Source organism: Eubalaena glacialis, chromosome X (assembly GCF_028564815.1).
Source record: "Eubalaena glacialis isolate mEubGla1 chromosome X, mEubGla1.1.hap2.+ XY, whole genome shotgun sequence".
In the NCBI taxonomy this organism is placed as follows: Eukaryota; Metazoa; Chordata; class Mammalia; order Artiodactyla; family Balaenidae; genus Eubalaena; species Eubalaena glacialis.
Window position 1 is genome coordinate 93,369,841 of NC_083736.1, and position 17,345 is coordinate 93,387,185.

Here is a 17,345-nt window from a genome sequence, read left to right on the forward strand (position 1 = left end):
AGTGCCTGCAATAAATATTTGTTAGAGCAGATGGAATTGAAATTAGAACTTCATTCCTTTTGTTTTGTTTGCTTATTTCTGGAGTGTGCAGTGTGTGTTGCCACTGATATTTTAAGTTCATAGTGAAAAATCATTTCAATGTGTCCTAGGCTTGATCCCCTTCCAAACCAACCCCCAGGACAATAGTTTTCATTATAACCTTCTGTCTTTGCCATTCTGGATGGAATTCTGTGCACAGAAGTTATATACATATATGGGTATATCTATGTAACAAATCGCAGCACAGGAGCCCCCTGGGCTCCCTCAGGCTCTGGTATGACATATTTGAGCCATATAAATTCAGCTTCTCCTCTGGCATCTGTTAGCCGACTCACTTGCAACTCCACCTCAGCAGTGGTCTCTTAGTCCTCTCAAAGCAGGGAAAGAGTGCTGTGTGCTGAGAGACCATGGCAAAGAATCCTCCAGAGAACTGTGAGGACTGTCACATTCTAAATGTAAGTTGATTCATATTTTTTATTCCCTTTTGAGCAGAAGCATGGCTTCACAGATTTATCATATTGCAATATGAACATTAAAAAGTGAAATCAAGTGACTTTGAATTATGGCTTGCAATTTTAAGGGCTATTGTGTATTGTTTTATTCTCTCTGTTCTTTGCTTAGGCAGAAGCTTCTAAATCCAAGAAGATATGTAAATCACTTAAGATTTGTGGACTGGTGTTCGGTATCCTCGCCCTAACTCTAATTGTCCTGTTTTGGGGGGGCAAGCACTTCTGGCCTGAGACACCCAAAAAAGTGAGTAAATGCACTTTATTATCCAGTGTTTCTGTTTTGAGTTTGATTGAATTTAATTAGTGCTTGACATGTATATTACTCTGAAAATGAAAGTCATTAAGTTCTTTTTGTGTATATTTTTTGGTGGTATGAAAAACTCAGTCAAGGTTTGCTCTCTCTTTTTTGCCTAATTATTTTGGTAAAGGAAAAATATGTTTTCTGCATTTTGGTTAGTAATAAGATGTAGAATTACCCATTCTTTTATAATGCTTTTATAAGGAGTTAAGATTCCTCGCAGAAGCAAACTTTTTACTGTAAGAAAAAATACTTTCCATCTTTCTTTCAATTATCTGGGCAGAAACTGATGGAAAAGTAATTATACTACCACATGAGAAGAAACCACGAGAAATGGCAGCAAAGGATTTTCAGGGATTATGTTTCTGACTTAATGCATCTGCTGTGAGGACAGGCAGCAAACTCCTTTTCAGAAGGAGCAGTTCTCACACCTGAATTCATGTTTATTTGTGACTCGAAAAAGAAAACCGAGAAACCTAGAGCTTTTCAGCTTCTCAAGAGCCACAGTCGTTGGTGTCCCACTGAAATAGTAGTGCTACAAGGTAGAAAAGTGACACCAAGTCATTAATCACAGATATCTCATAATGCTTCTGATACTATGGTTATTTGGTGAAGCTTGGCTGGCCATTGTAGTTGACATTAGTGTACCTTAGTGTTATTGTTACTCCCGGGCTCACACACAGTGGCTAAGTTTAGATGTGACCCAAAGAAAATCATAGTCCCTTCATGCCAACAATTTCCATTTGAAAGAGAATTAATAAATGTACAAGCTACAAACTGTGAAGATGGTTTTCTGGCTTTGCCACATTTTTCTCTCTGCATGTGGGATGTTGTTGTTGCTACCATTGTTATTAATTTGTTGTCGTGGGATGCTCATTTCTATTTGATAACAGACGTAGGAAGGGAAAGGCAAAAATCCAGGAGGGAGGATAAAATACAAGAAGATAATGGATTGGGATGAACCATTAGGGGCCAAAGGAGTGATAGGAGCAGAGAGGAAAGAATATGGATCAATGAGGAAGGAGAGGCAGGGGGTGAGGAAGTGTAGAAAATACAAAATCAAGTGGACAAGTGTCCAAAAGAAAACAGAGAAGTAAGGCATAGCCACCTTTGGATTCTTCATCTCTGCTACCATACCCACTTTCATTTAGTACTAGAGGCTACCTTATCAAGTTTAAGTCAGAGGGAGAATGAACAGCAAACTTTGTTTACTTGCTTTCTTATTTATACCTTGTTCCAGAAAGGATTTCACACGTCATCCATTGCCTATAGTTAGCCCTTTCTCTTATCTCTCTCACTGCTCTCTGCTTCTGAACTGCTTACTGTTCACATGTCTTTCTAGAGAAGCCACCTATATTCAGACTAGCAAGGTGGGCAAAGCAATTGAGATCAGGAAAGAAACAACAAATGAATAAGAGTGCCAAGATGAATACCAATCCAATTCTGCTATTACTTAGCTAATTCCCAAGGTAACATGCTGTCCCACAAATTGAATCTTGGATCCTCTTAACAATTACAGATGGGTTAGAGGAGAATAAACCCTTTCATCCTCCATGGCCATAATGTTCTTAGCTGGGTGTAGTAGGTAGCTAGCCCTTCTGAGCACCCATACATGTCTGCCTAAACATGGGGCCAGATGGTTTTTCTAGTTTTATTTTAGCCATTGGAATTGCAAATTCTATTTTGAAAAAGTTTATGTGTTTTTCTAAACTTACAATGCTATTCGTCTCGGTGCAACTATAAATGAATAGGTGGGAACCTTGCTTTTATCTAGCAAGGTGCCAAGCTCACTAACAGAGCCCATGGTCGCCTCTGCTCCTGTATTATATCGTCTTTGCTTCTCACTCCAGTTCACTTTTTAATGCATTATAAGGAGCAATCCTGTGATTCCTCAAATGTAAAACCTAGTCACTGCATGCACAGAAGAGGTGAGGTATGCTACCAAATAAAGTTTATCAAGAACCAAATCTCTCAAGAAGTAATCCGTCTTAGGATGTGATTTTTAGCAAAGGGATTCTCAGAAATGAACAAAATCATTACAAAGTAATCTGGTAAAAGATGATAAATAGGTGTCTCCTGGGGCAAGTTTTTCCACCATGAACAAAGGTTGTTTGTTCTCTGTTCCAATGGGGAGTTACAATTTATTGCCTTTGATATTTAAGTCCCAGCCTTCCCCACAAGACCAGGCTGGGTCCATTGCAAACTGAGGAACCAGCTGGAGATGTGGATGCTCCACTAAGCCCACTGCCTTTAGTTCCCAGACAAAAAGCCCCAGGGAACATCTGTTGTTTCCAATGGCTAAGGCTGCCAATAAGCCTGCCTCAGAGCTGACTTATGATTGCTGGGAAGTGAAGAGTAGTCAGATTGGTCTTGGAAGAAGATTTGCAGAGGAAAAGGATCCAGGCATCTTGCACAAATTAAAGAGGCTCCCCTAAAGAGTATGGCCTGGCAAGAAACAGCAGTTAGCAGATTAAAACCCAGGCTCTTCTGGACTTTCCTTTACAAGCCTGTGGGACCTGTGGGGACTCTTGGGGCCCTTGGTGGAGAGAACCGGTGATACTGCTGAGCTTATGGATGACAGTGACGTGTTTGGCATCCCGGGACTTTCTCCAAGTTCTTAGCATTTGCTCCTCTAGCCTCCGCCACACATCCTTTTTATTTTGCTTTTTGACATCTGTTTATAATTAAGTGTTTATTTAACATTCCACATCTGGTGTTGACATTTCCATGCCAGTAATTTCCCCCCTCCTCCTTCTATTACCTCCCACCTTGGTGTGGACAAAATATCCAGATTCTTGATCTAAAACGGGGAGTAAGCCGTGATGGACTCCCTCTCCTCACACATCTCAGGCATGAGCACACACACACACACGAGAGAGAGAGAGAGAGAGAGAGAGAGAGAGAGAGAGAGAGAGAGAGGGAGACAGGGAGACAGGGAGAGAGAAAGGGATGAAAATAAAATGAAACAAGGAAGACTAACTTTGGGAGAGCTGTTGCACTCCCTTACAGGCTACAGATCCCCAACCCACAGCCACATATAGAAGCCACTTGAGCTGAATGAAAGCCAGTCCCTCGAGTTCTGTATTCAGCTTTCTCAACCAAGCAGAGGACCGATTCAGTCCCAGAGATTTTGAGAGAGCATGACAAGGCTCCACTTCCAGGCAGTGACTGCCCAGATGTCTTTGAAGCAGATTCCCAAGAGAAACATTCTTGCTTAAAGCTCCCTGTATTACACATTGAACCTGAAACAATCAGAAATCAACTCCCCAGCTAATTCATCCAACATAGAGAAAACAAGTCAGAAAAATTCTAGCCTTTAAACCAACAGTTGATAGATGTAACACAGACCTTGTAGCCTATCCCTTCCAATCCTTTGTAGAATGAGGCAGAAGAATAATAAATTAAATTAATGAAATGCTGCCCTTCCTGCCATATATAGGAACCTCCTGGTGACTTTAGGGCTATTTGGAAAGGCTAAGTCCTAAAGCCCACACAGCAATCCACAGATTCCTGGGGATGTCTCCTCAACTTCTGCATACTACCAGGATGAGATGAGAAGGGGTAGGATAGGTGGGCATCCATCTGACCTCCCCTTCACCTCAACTGCAGATGACCATTAAAAGAGTTTTACTCAAGACTGCAGACCCAACAGCACTCTAGGCTGAAAATCTTTTGCTCAGAAAAAGCACTTTCCTGCTAAGTCTGGATCGGGCTTTCCTGTGCCTATTTCTTTAAGTTGGCCAGAGACCAACTTTCTTCACTCCCCCTCTAGGCACACAGGGGATACAACTTTCTTCCCCGAGTTCCCTGGGCTTTCCTACACAGCAGTTTGATGGGTAAAATGTGGGTCTGGAGAAGCATTTCATCCCCTCAAGGGAAGAGATGGAGATGGAGCTGAAATCTCTTTAGCAGGGGGACTGAGCTTCACCAGATGGTGCCACGTCAGCGTTTTGAAAAAGACTTCATTTTATTTTCCTCTCAAACCATTTCAAGAGCAAAGTCCACCCTTGTCCAGCCACTGTCACGGGCTAGCTCTTGGTCCCGGCTGCCAAGGGGCAGCATCGATTATGTAGAGTAGGACTCCGGCTACTAGGGGCACATTCGTATTCAGTCTCTTCATTCTCCTAAGGCATTTGCTGGGCAACTTACTTGGTACCAGCCAGAAAAAACCTAGGTCTTCAAAGGGAGCTGTCCTTCAGTGGCTGAGAGAGGGATGGGGGCTACTGTAGGGAAAGCGGCCCAGGAAATCAACAGGTAGTAGCAGTCCAACGGTTCAACCTGACAGGTATTAGCCAAACCTGAACAGAATTGATTTTGTCAAACTACTGTATATAAAATAGATAAACAATAAGGACCTACTGTATAGCACAGGGAACCATATTCAATATCTTATAATAACCTATAAGGGAAAAGAATCTGAAAAAGAATATATATATTATTATATATTATATATATACGGATAACTGAATCACTTTGCTGTACACCAGAAACTAACACAACATTGTAAATCAACTACATTTCAATTTTTAAAAAAATTGACTTTGTCAACTCTTCAACATTGCATTTGGCAATGGGTGAGAGATAAAGACGGCAACTGAGCCTCCAGAGACACTTGGTGACTTGTCCAAAGTCACACAGCTTGTAAGTGGCAGAGTTGAGGCTAAGACTAGAACCTGGTCTAGAGAGTCTTTTCACTATTCTTCAGCTGCATTTAAGAACAAGGAGTGGTGAGGGTAGTGGGTAGGGAGAAACTTCCAAGCCAGCTTGAGGATCTACATCAGGGCTCCCCAACCTCCAGCAGGTACTGGTCTGCATCCTGTTAGGAACCGGGCGGCACAGCAGGAGTTGAGCAGCAGGCGAGCCAGCGAAGCTTCCTCTGCTTCTCCCCATCGCCCGAATTACCGCCTGGACCATCCTCCCCCCACCCCCGGTCCGTGGAAAAATTGTCTTCCACGAAACCGGTCCCTGGTGCCAAAAAGGTTGGGGACCGCTGTTCGACATGAAAGAAATGGGCTTTTTTTCTTTTTGAAAAAGAGGAATGTCTGTGCTGCCTATGCCAGTTTTTTTCAGGACTGAGAACTGGTGATTGAAGATGCAGGAGTCCAACTTTGCATAAGAAACAATGTGTCTGCTCTGTGTTGGTTAAAGAAATACCCAGAGGCCCTTTAATTCCCACAGGCTAGGTTGGTAATAATATAGTACAATGCATTCCCTTCCTTTCCTTCCAGCCTAACACCTGCTAGCCAGCTATTCTGAGCATGTATTTCACCTTTGGAGAGTGTACCTCATAAACAGACAGTAAGAAATGAAGGTGGAGAGAAGAACAGCTAGATTAATCATAGGCTTCAAAAAACAAACCTAAGCCAAATGTCCTCAAATCCCTTTCAGGACAAGCTAAAGCTACCTGCCCCAAAACAGAACCGTCACACTGAGGTCTGAGGCAGCTTTACTTTTTGTAAAAATCTTTCTTTTCTGATCTCAGAGACTGTCACAAATTGAGGCCAGAAAACACAGCAAACTGTGAAAGGAGGATGTTAGGGCTCATTTGCTGCCTGAGTGGAGAATTTAACTGGACTGAGGAAAGAATTCCTGAGCAGGGAAGAGAAGTGAGTTTGTGTTCTCTCCACGTTTTGTCAGTGTGGTCTTCTTACATCCCTCACTCCTTGGGGTTCACCACGTATCTATCTCGTTTCACTCCTGAGTCATATTCCATCCCATTGGTTTCCCTGTCCAACGCCAGTGTTCCGGTCCTTCATAGTTGAGACCAGCCTTATGTGTGGATGGAGTGGGAACCCATTTGAGTGCTGCTGGAAAGATGCCCTTGCCCTTAATATATCTCTTATTCCTGGTGCCATTGTGCTTAAAAACCACCATTAGTAATTCATTCCTTTGAGTTAAGTATTGCACTCAGTTTTTTTTAACAGACAAACACCCATCACTAATACCTTAGTGTGAGATCAGTTGTCAGATGGATTTCTTCTTTCATATAAGGTACCTGAAGCACCATGAGATTCCTAGATGTCTGGACAGGAGACAGAGGAATAGAGGGAGATGGGAAGAGGAGGAAGGGCTAGGAAGGTACAAAGAGGGCAGGATATAAAAAGAACAGAAAAGGGAAGCTAGAAACACCAAAGATTAACTTGCCCTAATGTGCCGGTTTGGTGGAAGCGTACTTCTCATCATACTCTGTCCCTGCTCTGTCCTTCCTGGAATAAAGCTGAGTTGGAGGCAGTCTGAGATGAACTACTGGGAACCCACTCACACTTCTCTCAGACCGGTCATCCTTCTCTGCTTTAGTTTGCACCTGGAGTGGACAAAACCATTTATTCCCTCATCTCCAGAAAGACCCTCAGCCCCTGAGCCAGTGAGCTTAGTAGACAGAAAAGTACTTCTGAAGCCAAAGGCATGAGCTCAGTCTTCATATGGGCCAGTGAAGCTTGCACAGCCATTACCCAGGCAATGTGCTCCACAGGGACCCGGACCAGACAGTATGTCTGGATTTGCTCAAACCCATCCCTAAGCAGTCCAAAGTGGGCCACCGGCATCATCTTCCTAGACAAAGGACAGTCTGTTCCAAAAGGGCACCTTTGATAGTGGAATTCCATCTGAGTGAATATATAGCTCCCTACCCCCACCCAGATTTTACGTATAAATGAAGTCATTCTGATCCCACTACCATTACTATCAAAAAGGCAATATGCTAGTGAATAAATACAATCAGAATGGACCCCTCCTCCCCTACCAAAAAAAAAAAAAACCTCTTTGAAAGAATGCTGAAAATAATCAAGATCTGCTAAGCTTGGCAGTTTCCAATAGTTTTCATCTAGCAAGGTGTCCAAGTGAAGTGCATTGCCAACAGTGCAGGAAAACTCATTCCACAGAAGTACACTGAAATCCTAAATGTCACCAGTATGGTTCCATAGTCTTCTACCAATGATTGAAAATACAGCCTGTATTTTCTCTTTTGCCCAGGTAGGCAGTGTTCCAACATCCCCTAGTCTCTAACCTCATTTTTCCGTGCAATAATCCATCAGTTGTACTACTGATGAAACAAACACCCCACCCCACCACCAATGACTAGGGCTGTCGACATTTGTCTCAACAATGGATAGTATTTCTAAAGAAATTCCCCCCTGTTGGGAGATCTGACAAGGCTGGATCTGAAGTAGATGCCTCTCTCCTCTACTTAGGTCAGGCCCACTGAGAGCTCAATTTGTTGCCATAGGTAGAAGTTTCTCAAGCTGGCTGCAGAGCTGGAACTGAGGACAAATTTATAACTAGAAGCAAATAACAAGTCTAAAGAAATGTTCTACCTGTCACAAAGCAGGCCAGACTTGCTGTGTTAACTCTGCAGTTGCTGGAAAGTTCTAAATACTGTTTTCCTTCCCCTTTTAAAATATGGTCTCTTAAAAGACCTTGCCAATGCTCAAAATCTCTCTTTCGGAAGATGAGAATTTGCCCTTGGTGGGGAAAAGGTATTCAACATATACTTCAGCTCTGACCATGTCCAAGGCACTGTAGGGCAGCAAAGAGGTAAATGACATCGTCTCTTGTTTTCCTATTCAGCGACTACATCAACTTTTCACACTTGAAGTAATATTGCTTCTACAAACCCTTCCAATTTGTTTTTCTACTTGAGGTGGGGAAAATTTGACCAGGTTATACTAACATTCAGTCACAGATACCGGCAGACATTAAAAAACAACCCAACCCAGCACAAGCAATACAAGACTGCCACTGGGAACAGTATCATTAGAAAGCAACAATGGCTCTGTAGATGACTTGCTTTTTCAGGCTTTTAGTTTACCAAATGCTTTTCATAAGGAAAAATGAGAATGAAGAAACTCGATAGCCAAAGGCCTCCTAACAACAGGGATAAGATAGACTTCCACATGGCACCATCAGGTCTGGCCTGGTTTGTGGCAGGTAACAAATTCCTTTAGGTTACTTATTTGCTTCTAGCTATAAACATGTCCTCGGTTATAAGTAATGGGCTTATTAATAGACTGGGATACTCTATGGGACTGGTCCTTTTGGTCCTTAGAAAAATTGTCTCCTTTAGAGGGTAGGAGAGAGTCTGGGGTTTTGTTTCAACCACTCAAGAGCAACCTGATATGCAGCTTTGCCAAGGCGATCTTCTTGGGACACTCCATATTACATAGTGCATATTACAATTCACAGCTGTTGAATTCTATATGCAGGAGAATCTGGAGAACTTGAAGTCAGCTGAATCGGGTTTGGAAAAGAAAAATCAGGAATCAACTGAATGAATTTGGTTAGCCCATAACAGAAAAGGTTAGGGGAAGGCAGTAAATGTTTCCTGGAGCTTAAAGGACAAAAGGAAGCAATTGAGGTCAGGGTAAGACGATTATCTAATATTCACCAAAGAGAATGGTCTTCAGAGTCTTCAGAGTCTAAAAAGTACAGATCCAAGACTGTTGAGACAATATTAAATCCCTGGATGGATAAGATAAAGAGCAAGGCCTAAACATTCTAAATCTGCTCAAATCTCTTTCTCAGCCCTAGTGAATTTCACAGGGAGTAAGTGGGTGACTACTGAGTACTTAGAAAGGGAATTGGTAGTTTAAAGAAGCAGTATAGGTTTTTGGTGATTCCTCTGCTTACCACAAGTGGAAAACACCTTACAGGCTGCTTTGCAAAATACCATTTGCTATTTAGTCAAGGCTGCCAAGAAAACTGTTGGAATTCTTAGTAATTAGTTCAGCAACTTGGCTTGAATACAAAATACTGGCTCTGAAGGGATCCCCATATCAGCTCCAGTGCCAAAAAACACCTCACTTTAATCTCGAGTCTCAGAGAATTCCCAACGGCAAGCTGCTGAGATGGCACCTCTCTACAAAGGTTCTGGAAAAAGAAGGTGCCCCAGATATTACCCAATTAAAGTGTCTTATGAAGGGACATACTGAGTATCTTAGAGCTTGATTTCCTCTGTTCTCCCAGACATATGACATGGAGCACACTTTCTACAGCAACGGAGAGAAGAAGAAGATTTACATGGAAATTGATCCCGTGACCAGAACTGAAATATTCAGAAGTGGAAATGGCACTGATGAAACATTGGAAGTACATGACTTTAAAAATGTAAGTTGGATATTTTCCCCCTAAAGCTTCCCACTTAAAATATTAGAACATTTGAGACAAGTTAAAAATAGCCTGTAGCCTCCATTTAATTTATAAGACAAAGCTTTCCCTTTGAATTCAAATTTTGCCAGCCTGGGGCCCTGACAAACCATGAAACTCATTAATTGTGGCTATTTCAGGAAGTTTTGTTATTTTTTGTCTGTTTTATAGGGATACACTGGCATTTACTTTGTAGGTCTTCAAAAATGCTTCATCAAAACTCAGATTAAAGTGATTCCTGAATTTTCTGAACCAGAGGAAGAAATAGATGAGGTATGTAAGAAAAATAATAGTAATAGTAAAAGCCATAATTTATTGGGGGCTAACTCTGTGTCAGACATTGTACTAAATGCTTTACCCTCATTTGATTCTCACAACAACCCTATAGATAGGTACTATTATCATCCCCATTTTCAGATGCAGACCAAAAAGTGACTTGTCCAAGGTTACACAGCTAGCGCAGAGCTGATTGGGATCTTGAACTCAGGCCTTTCAACAAACCTAAAGTTCATGCTTTTAAGTCCAACGCTGTACTTTTATACCCAGGTAACCATTATGTACATTTGCTTCCAAACCAAAGATTTCTGGTAAGAGGGATGAGCCGGAGGAACAAAACCAATCCTGCCAAAGATAAAGTCCTGAAAAAAAGCCCCAAGGCCACCTGGATCCTTGCCACTTTTGTCACACTGTGACATTCACCTATTCTAAAGATTTTAGTTCAACACTACTATATATAAAATAGATGACCAACAAGGACCTACTGTATAGCACAGGGAACTCTACTCAATATCTTGTAATAACCTATAGGGAAAAAGAATCTGAAAAAGAATATATATATACATGTATATATATAAAATATAACTGAATCACTTTGCTGTATACCTGAAACTAACACAACATTGTAAATCAACTATACTTCAATCAAAAATTAAAAATTAAATAAAAAGAGATTTCAGTTCACTCACCTTACCATTTTATGCTGGGCTGCTAATGGAATAATCCACCTTTAACATATCACTAGGAAAGACAAAAGTAAAGAAGGTGAGAACTACAGTATAATACAAATTCTCTGAAAGCACACTCCCAGGCCATGGTGAGGTAACCTAGGGCAGTGGTCCGCAACATTTTTGGCACCAGGGACCGGTTTCGTGGAAGACAATTTTTCCACGGCCCGGGGACAGGGGATGGTTCAGGCGGTAATGCGAGCGATGGATGAAGCTTTGCTCTCTCGCCTGCCGCTCACCTCCTGCTGTGCAGCCGGGTTCCTAACAGGCCAGGGGGTTGGGGACCCCTGACCTAGGGCACCAGTGCAATTGCAGAATGGCCGCTATAGGCCTAGTGGGAGATGGAGGATTATTGCCTAAAATACAGCCATCGGTAAGGCCCAGGAGACTTAATTTTTCCCTGATATCCTGACTGTAATTATGGTATGCTGCTATCTATGACAGCATACCTCCACTGTAGTCAGAAGAAACAAATATTGGGTTGGGTTGGTTTGTTTTAGTGTTTAACTGGCAAATCTAAACTGAGATTATGCCAAAGGCACAGTGGCCTCTCTATATACTGTAAATACCTCTTTCATTTTCTTCTGTCTCTCCCAGGTTCTTTTTCACTTTTCTCCTGCCCAACTCTCTCCATGTTAATTCTCATCTACTCATTTATTTTTTTCTTTTACTTTTCTTATTTTGGGGGGTGAGGTGATGTGGGGATCACTTTTTTCTTTCCATTACCCAAGTCTCAGGGTTGTCACTGGCTCCCACAGACATGATATTAGTCTCCTCATGTCCAGAGAAGTTACAGACCCTGGTTCCTAGAATTTCTAAGAAAAAGAAGATTTCCCCCAAAGACGATGCTCTGCTCCCAAGGTCTATGGCAAGTGAAAAGTTTTGGAGATTTTTTTTTTTTAAATAAGCCTAATTTGGATGCATCTGAGGAACAGAACAACTTCCAGGATATTAGGGATTACTATAGGGGGCAAAAGTAAGATGGAAGGAGAATCAAGAAGATAAAAAGCTATTATATCCAATATCATATGCTGCTTTTTACAGAAAATAAGGTAAGCATTTGAGTAGGGCCAGCCAGCAATGACTTCCCGAACTGACACAACAAGATTTATTTTTCTGAAAAAGTTAAAGGCTGGGACTTCTGTGGCAGTTCAGTGGTTAAGACTCCGTGCTTCCACTGCAGGGGGACTAAGATCCCACATGCAGCATGGCAAAAAAAAAAAAAAAAAAGTTAAAGGCAAAGGCCCATAATGTCTCATTTTGGTCCTAATTTATTCTTCAGTTAATATTGTCAGATTGTCTAAATAACACAAGTATTCATCTCATGATAGTGAAATTGCTTTATCTTCAAGAAAATCCTATTTTTTTTAAATTCAGGCTACAGATTTTTTTAATGAGACAAATTTGTGGTCCTGAATGACAAAAACCCTCTTATTCTGCACTTCCCTCACCACTGTATCCATACTTTGTACATGTTAAACATGCAGAGCAGGTATATAAATAGCCCTGATTTTGCTAACAAAGCTAGTCAACGTACCAACCTCATTTTATACAGTCCCTTTCAATGCATCCCAAGTCTTTACAGACTCAAGGGCAAAGGAGCTAAGATGAGAGTTTTAAGTGACTAGGAGAAAAAATTACAAAGCCATATTTCAAAGAATAAAAACACTGAAATCATAAAGCTAGAAAGAAACAAAGGAGAAAAGGAAAAGCCTTATTAAGAGTAGGGGAAAAAATGTCAAAGCCCAGGAGACAGATGATTAAGAGCTAGGTATACAAGACAACTACTTCCAACACTAGAAACAGAAGAGAAGGGGGCATTCTTGACAATATAAGAGAGGCTACCTAAACAAAAAACATTCTGTGAGACAAATTCTAAGCATCTAGAGTGAAAGGAGTAAAATAGTAGCAAGGCCAGTGAAGTCACAAGTTAGACCTGACTTTGAAACAAAGTATCTTTGGTACTACAACTATACCATTAACACACAATCTTGTGAAACCAAAATATTAGGTTCTGTTGCTACTTAAGTGATTTCACCAATTTGGATTACAGGAGTGTTTTTCAGCTTGAGATCAAATTCAGCTTGCAATCCTAGTCGTAAACCTAAAACAAGGCAGGCACTCACAACATCCATTTAAAAGAAAGAAAACAAATGTAAATCACTCAGGGTTCCAGAAGCCCAAATTAAAACATACATGGCCCAGTGGGAGGCCCAGAAAATGATGGAAAGCCTTCCTGACTTTAAGGGAAATGGTAGCAGAGAAGGCTCCTGTTTCAGTGAGCAGCCCTACTGTTAGACGGGAGAGGGAGGGATCAGTTGTTAACTCTCCCAAGGGCATCTACTTCACTGGGAGCTCTGGGACTGGAATTATTATTCAGACTCGAAATATGGTATTTTCCAGGATCCCATAATGTCTCACTCATTTTATTAATTTCTCTGCCTATCCCCACCCTGAACTACTTTCTTCTCTCAGAATGAAGAAATTACCACAACTTTCTTTGAACAGTCAGTGATTTGGGTCCCAGCAGAAAAGCCTATTGAAAACCGAGACTTTCTTAAAAATTCCAAAATTCTGGAGATTTGTGATAATGTGACCATGTATTGGATCAATCCCACTCTAATAGCAGGTATGGCCTCCTTCTCCTCCTCCTCCTCTGTTTTCCAAAGTCAGTAACAGGTTAATGTTCCCAGCATTCAGAAACTACACTTCTAGGAAAACAAATGATCAGCTTATATCTTCTTACATGAAACTGTATATGCTGACTGCCAGTGAGGAGGGAATTTTTCACAGCCAAGTTATAAATCAGATAAGTTAATGCTGACAGGCTTTTAAATATCCCAGCAAAGGTAACGCCACCCTAATGTGAGTAGTGATAGCAAAAAGCTAATCTGTCTCTCTTTGCACATCTATATTCATTGCAGTCGGGCTACCAGACTATGGCTCAAACCACTGTGTGCCCAACCCAAGAACAGAGGAGAGAAGAGCCAAAACAATGCTCTGTTGTCTCAAGAAGGATTTTCTATATCAAATGGTGGCATCCTCCCCGGATGATAGGACAGTCACTGCAATACAAATTTCTTTGTGGCTATTTTAGGAATCAGTATAAAAGTAATTGGGTGCTAAAGGTCCAGAGTAAAAGACTCCAGCTCTCAACTTCCAGTCAGCCCATAGAGAGGGCAAAGTCCCTGGACATCTTATTCTGCCCAGCTAGTATAGAATTTGGCCTCCCTCATTCTGGACAGCACAGATTACTACATTTCCCAAGAGAGAATGCTCTAACCAATGCAGGCATCTATTGGTACTCTTTGGCCTTAAAAAAAGGCAACTAGGGACTTCACTGGTGGTGCAGTGGTTAAGAATCCGCCTGACAATGCAGGGGACACGGGTTCGATCCCTGGTCCGGGAAGATCCCACATGCTGCGGAGCAACTAAGCCTGCGAGCCACAACTACTGAGCCCGAGTGCTGCAACTACTGAAGCCCACGCACCTAGATCCTGTGCTCCTCAACAAGAGAAGCCCCCGCACCACAATGAAGAATAGTCCCCGCTCCCCACAACTAGAGAAAGCCCACTCGCAGCAACAAAGACCCAACCAGCAAAAAAAAAGCAACTAAGTGCAATTACTACAACTTCTGCTTCAACATTCTTCTCCTAAAGGACGTTAGTGGAAATCATGATGAAATCTGAATAAAGTCTGTAGTTTAGTTAATTGTATTGTACCAATGCTAATTTCTTAGTTTTGATCATTGTACCGTGGTTATGTAAGATGCTAACGTTAGGGGAAATTGGGTGAAAGGTATACAGAAACTCTGTGCTATCTTTGCAACTCTTCTGTAAATCTAAGATAATTTCTAAATACCAAGTTTAAAATTTTTTAAGACAGGAAAGAGAAGGGATGAGGAAGGAGGACAAAGGGCACTGAATCAAATCAGGCAACCAAAAAAATATTTACTGAGCACCTGCCATGAGTAAAATCATTGTAGGAGACACCAAAGTCCCCTGCCCTCAGTTTTTAATTTAATATGCTAATAAGGCAAAGCAGTAAGTGATGCCAAACGAGCAAAGAAGTCTATGTACATGGGAATGGTCAAATTTCTTTTGGAAGATCTCCGTAAGATATCAGCTGCAGGAGCTTGGAAAAGTGGTTCATTCATGCCTAAATGATGGCAGTGAGAAGACACAATGAAAATCTCTATCCCCAAATGCTAGTTCCCCAAGCAAAGCAGTTGTATCACAACTTTGTGTTTATTACCTTAGTTTCAGAGTTACAAGACTTTGAGGAGGATGGTGAAGACCTTCACTTTCCTACCAATGAAAAAAAAGGCATTGAACAAAATGAGCAGTGGGTGGTCCCTCAAGTGAAGGTGGAGAAGACCCGTCACACCAGACAAGCAGCAAGCGAGGAAGAACTCCCGATCAATGACTATGTGAGTTCTGTTCACGTTTTTCTTGTTAGAGGAAAAACAAAGAGCCCTCACAAAACTCACTACCCCTCAGATCAAAGTCACTGAAAGGATAACGGTCATTGTTTTAAGAAAAAAGTATTTAAGAAGCTTGGAATCCCTAGAAGACTCGTTCAAAATCAATCTTGTCAATATCCTGTAATATACAATAATGGAAAGGAATATGAAAAAGAATATATGTATAAATGAATCACTTTGCTGTACAGCAAAAATTAACACAACATTGTAAATCAACTATACCTCAATAAAGTTGTTCTAAGATTTTTTTAATTAAAAAAAATAAAATCAATCTTGACCTAATCCATTGATGTATCTCCAAGATCAGGCTCAGGAACTTAATTGCTCACCAGTCCCCAACTCTTATAGTCTTATACTCCTCCCCTGCTTAGTAGACCTCTTCCTAGTGAACCTGCCCCCTCCAACACTGGCTTCTTCTTCTTTCAGACTGAAAATGGAATAGAATTCGACCCCATGCTGGATGAGAGAGGTTATTGTTGTATTTACTGCCGTCGAGGCAACCGCTACTGCCGCCGCGTCTGTGAACCTTTACTAGGTTACTACCCGTATCCATACTGCTACCAAGGAGGGCGGGTTATCTGTCGTGTCATCATGCCTTGCAACTGGTGGGTGGCCCGCATGCTGGGGAGGGTTTAATAGCAAGTCTGAGCTCGAGTGCTTAAACTTCTGGCAGCCAACATATAATAAATGCATGCTATTCGATGAATTTCTGCCTATGAGGCTTTTGGCTCCTGGTAGCCAGTACTCCGGAATTACTTGTAGGTAATTCTTCTCTTCATGTTCTAATAAACTTCTACATCATCATCAATGGCCTGATTGCTGCTGAACACAGTGGGTAAGTGTTTGTTAAGAATATTCCCTGCAACTGAAATGGAGCAGATCCGTCTCACGTGGAAGACAACGATGAAAACTTGCATTTCATCAGGTTTGGGGAGTAGGAAAGGGCAAAGCATAAGGATTCTCAAATACTGTATTTTACTAGGCTGTATTGAGAAAGTGGAAATAGGGGCCGATGATAAAATGACCCCATAACTGATGCATAAAAAAAATGTGTCCTTTTGTGCATACCCCAGTGTTTAATTATCTGAGAGACATATTGTGGACTTGCTTAAGCATCTCTTAAGCCACTGGACAGGCAGTGGGTCACAGCAGGCCAACACTAAAATATTCTAAGTGCTCAGACTCAGCAAAGGAGAAAGCTAACCTAGCAAAAAGGGTCCCAGGCTCTCTTCCTGTGAACAAGAACTCAACTTTGGACAAATTCAATACTTCTTAAACTTCAGGTATGACTTCTCTTTTAGATCAGTGTCTGGTTACATAACTTTCCAGGGCAATAACCTGGAAAATGGGGACCCATAAATATCATTCACAGAAACAGGCATTATAGGACACTACTGAAGTGAGGAGTCAAACGGGATTTTGTTTTTCCTCCAAAACCACAAGAAACTAGCAGTATGGCACTTTCTTAAAAGAAGGGTAAGGCCTAGTTATTGATCACCTGATACTTGGCTTGGGAATAGGAAAAGGGGCAAAGCAGAGAGGAGAAGAAGCGGTTAGAGGGTAATGTTAAACTTGGAGTCCCAGCCAGTTCTAGTTTCAAAATTCTTGTTATACCCATCTGTCACCCCTTCTAGTTTCATTGGAAGGTATCCCCTTCATTGCTCAACTTCAAAGTTATTGTGTCATGAAAATATGTCTGGCACTTTCCATTTTCAAAGAGTAAAATCTTCAAGATGCCTGTAGGCCAGGAGTCATTTTCCCCCACTGAACAGTTGAGGAAGCAAATGGAAGCAGATTTGCCCAAGGCTGAGTTAAGATTAGCCAGTCATTAATTCATAATTAACATACATGCCATACTTAGATTACCAATT

The 17,345-nt window shown here is 41.5% G+C and overlaps 1 protein-coding gene across 1 annotated transcript; it reads left to right on the forward strand.

Moving 5' to 3' along the window:
* Positions 1–446: 446 nt before the first annotated feature.
* TNMD (tenomodulin) lies at positions 447–16,110 on the forward strand. Its single transcript, XM_061178917.1, has 7 exons — positions 447–494; positions 661–792; positions 9,808–9,948; positions 10,159–10,260; positions 13,467–13,620; positions 15,251–15,420; positions 15,901–16,110. The coding sequence occupies exons 1-7, from the start codon at positions 447–449 to the stop codon at positions 16,108–16,110; spliced, it is 957 nt and encodes a 318-aa protein (XP_061034900.1).
* The last annotated feature ends 1,235 nt before the right edge of the window (positions 16,111–17,345 follow it).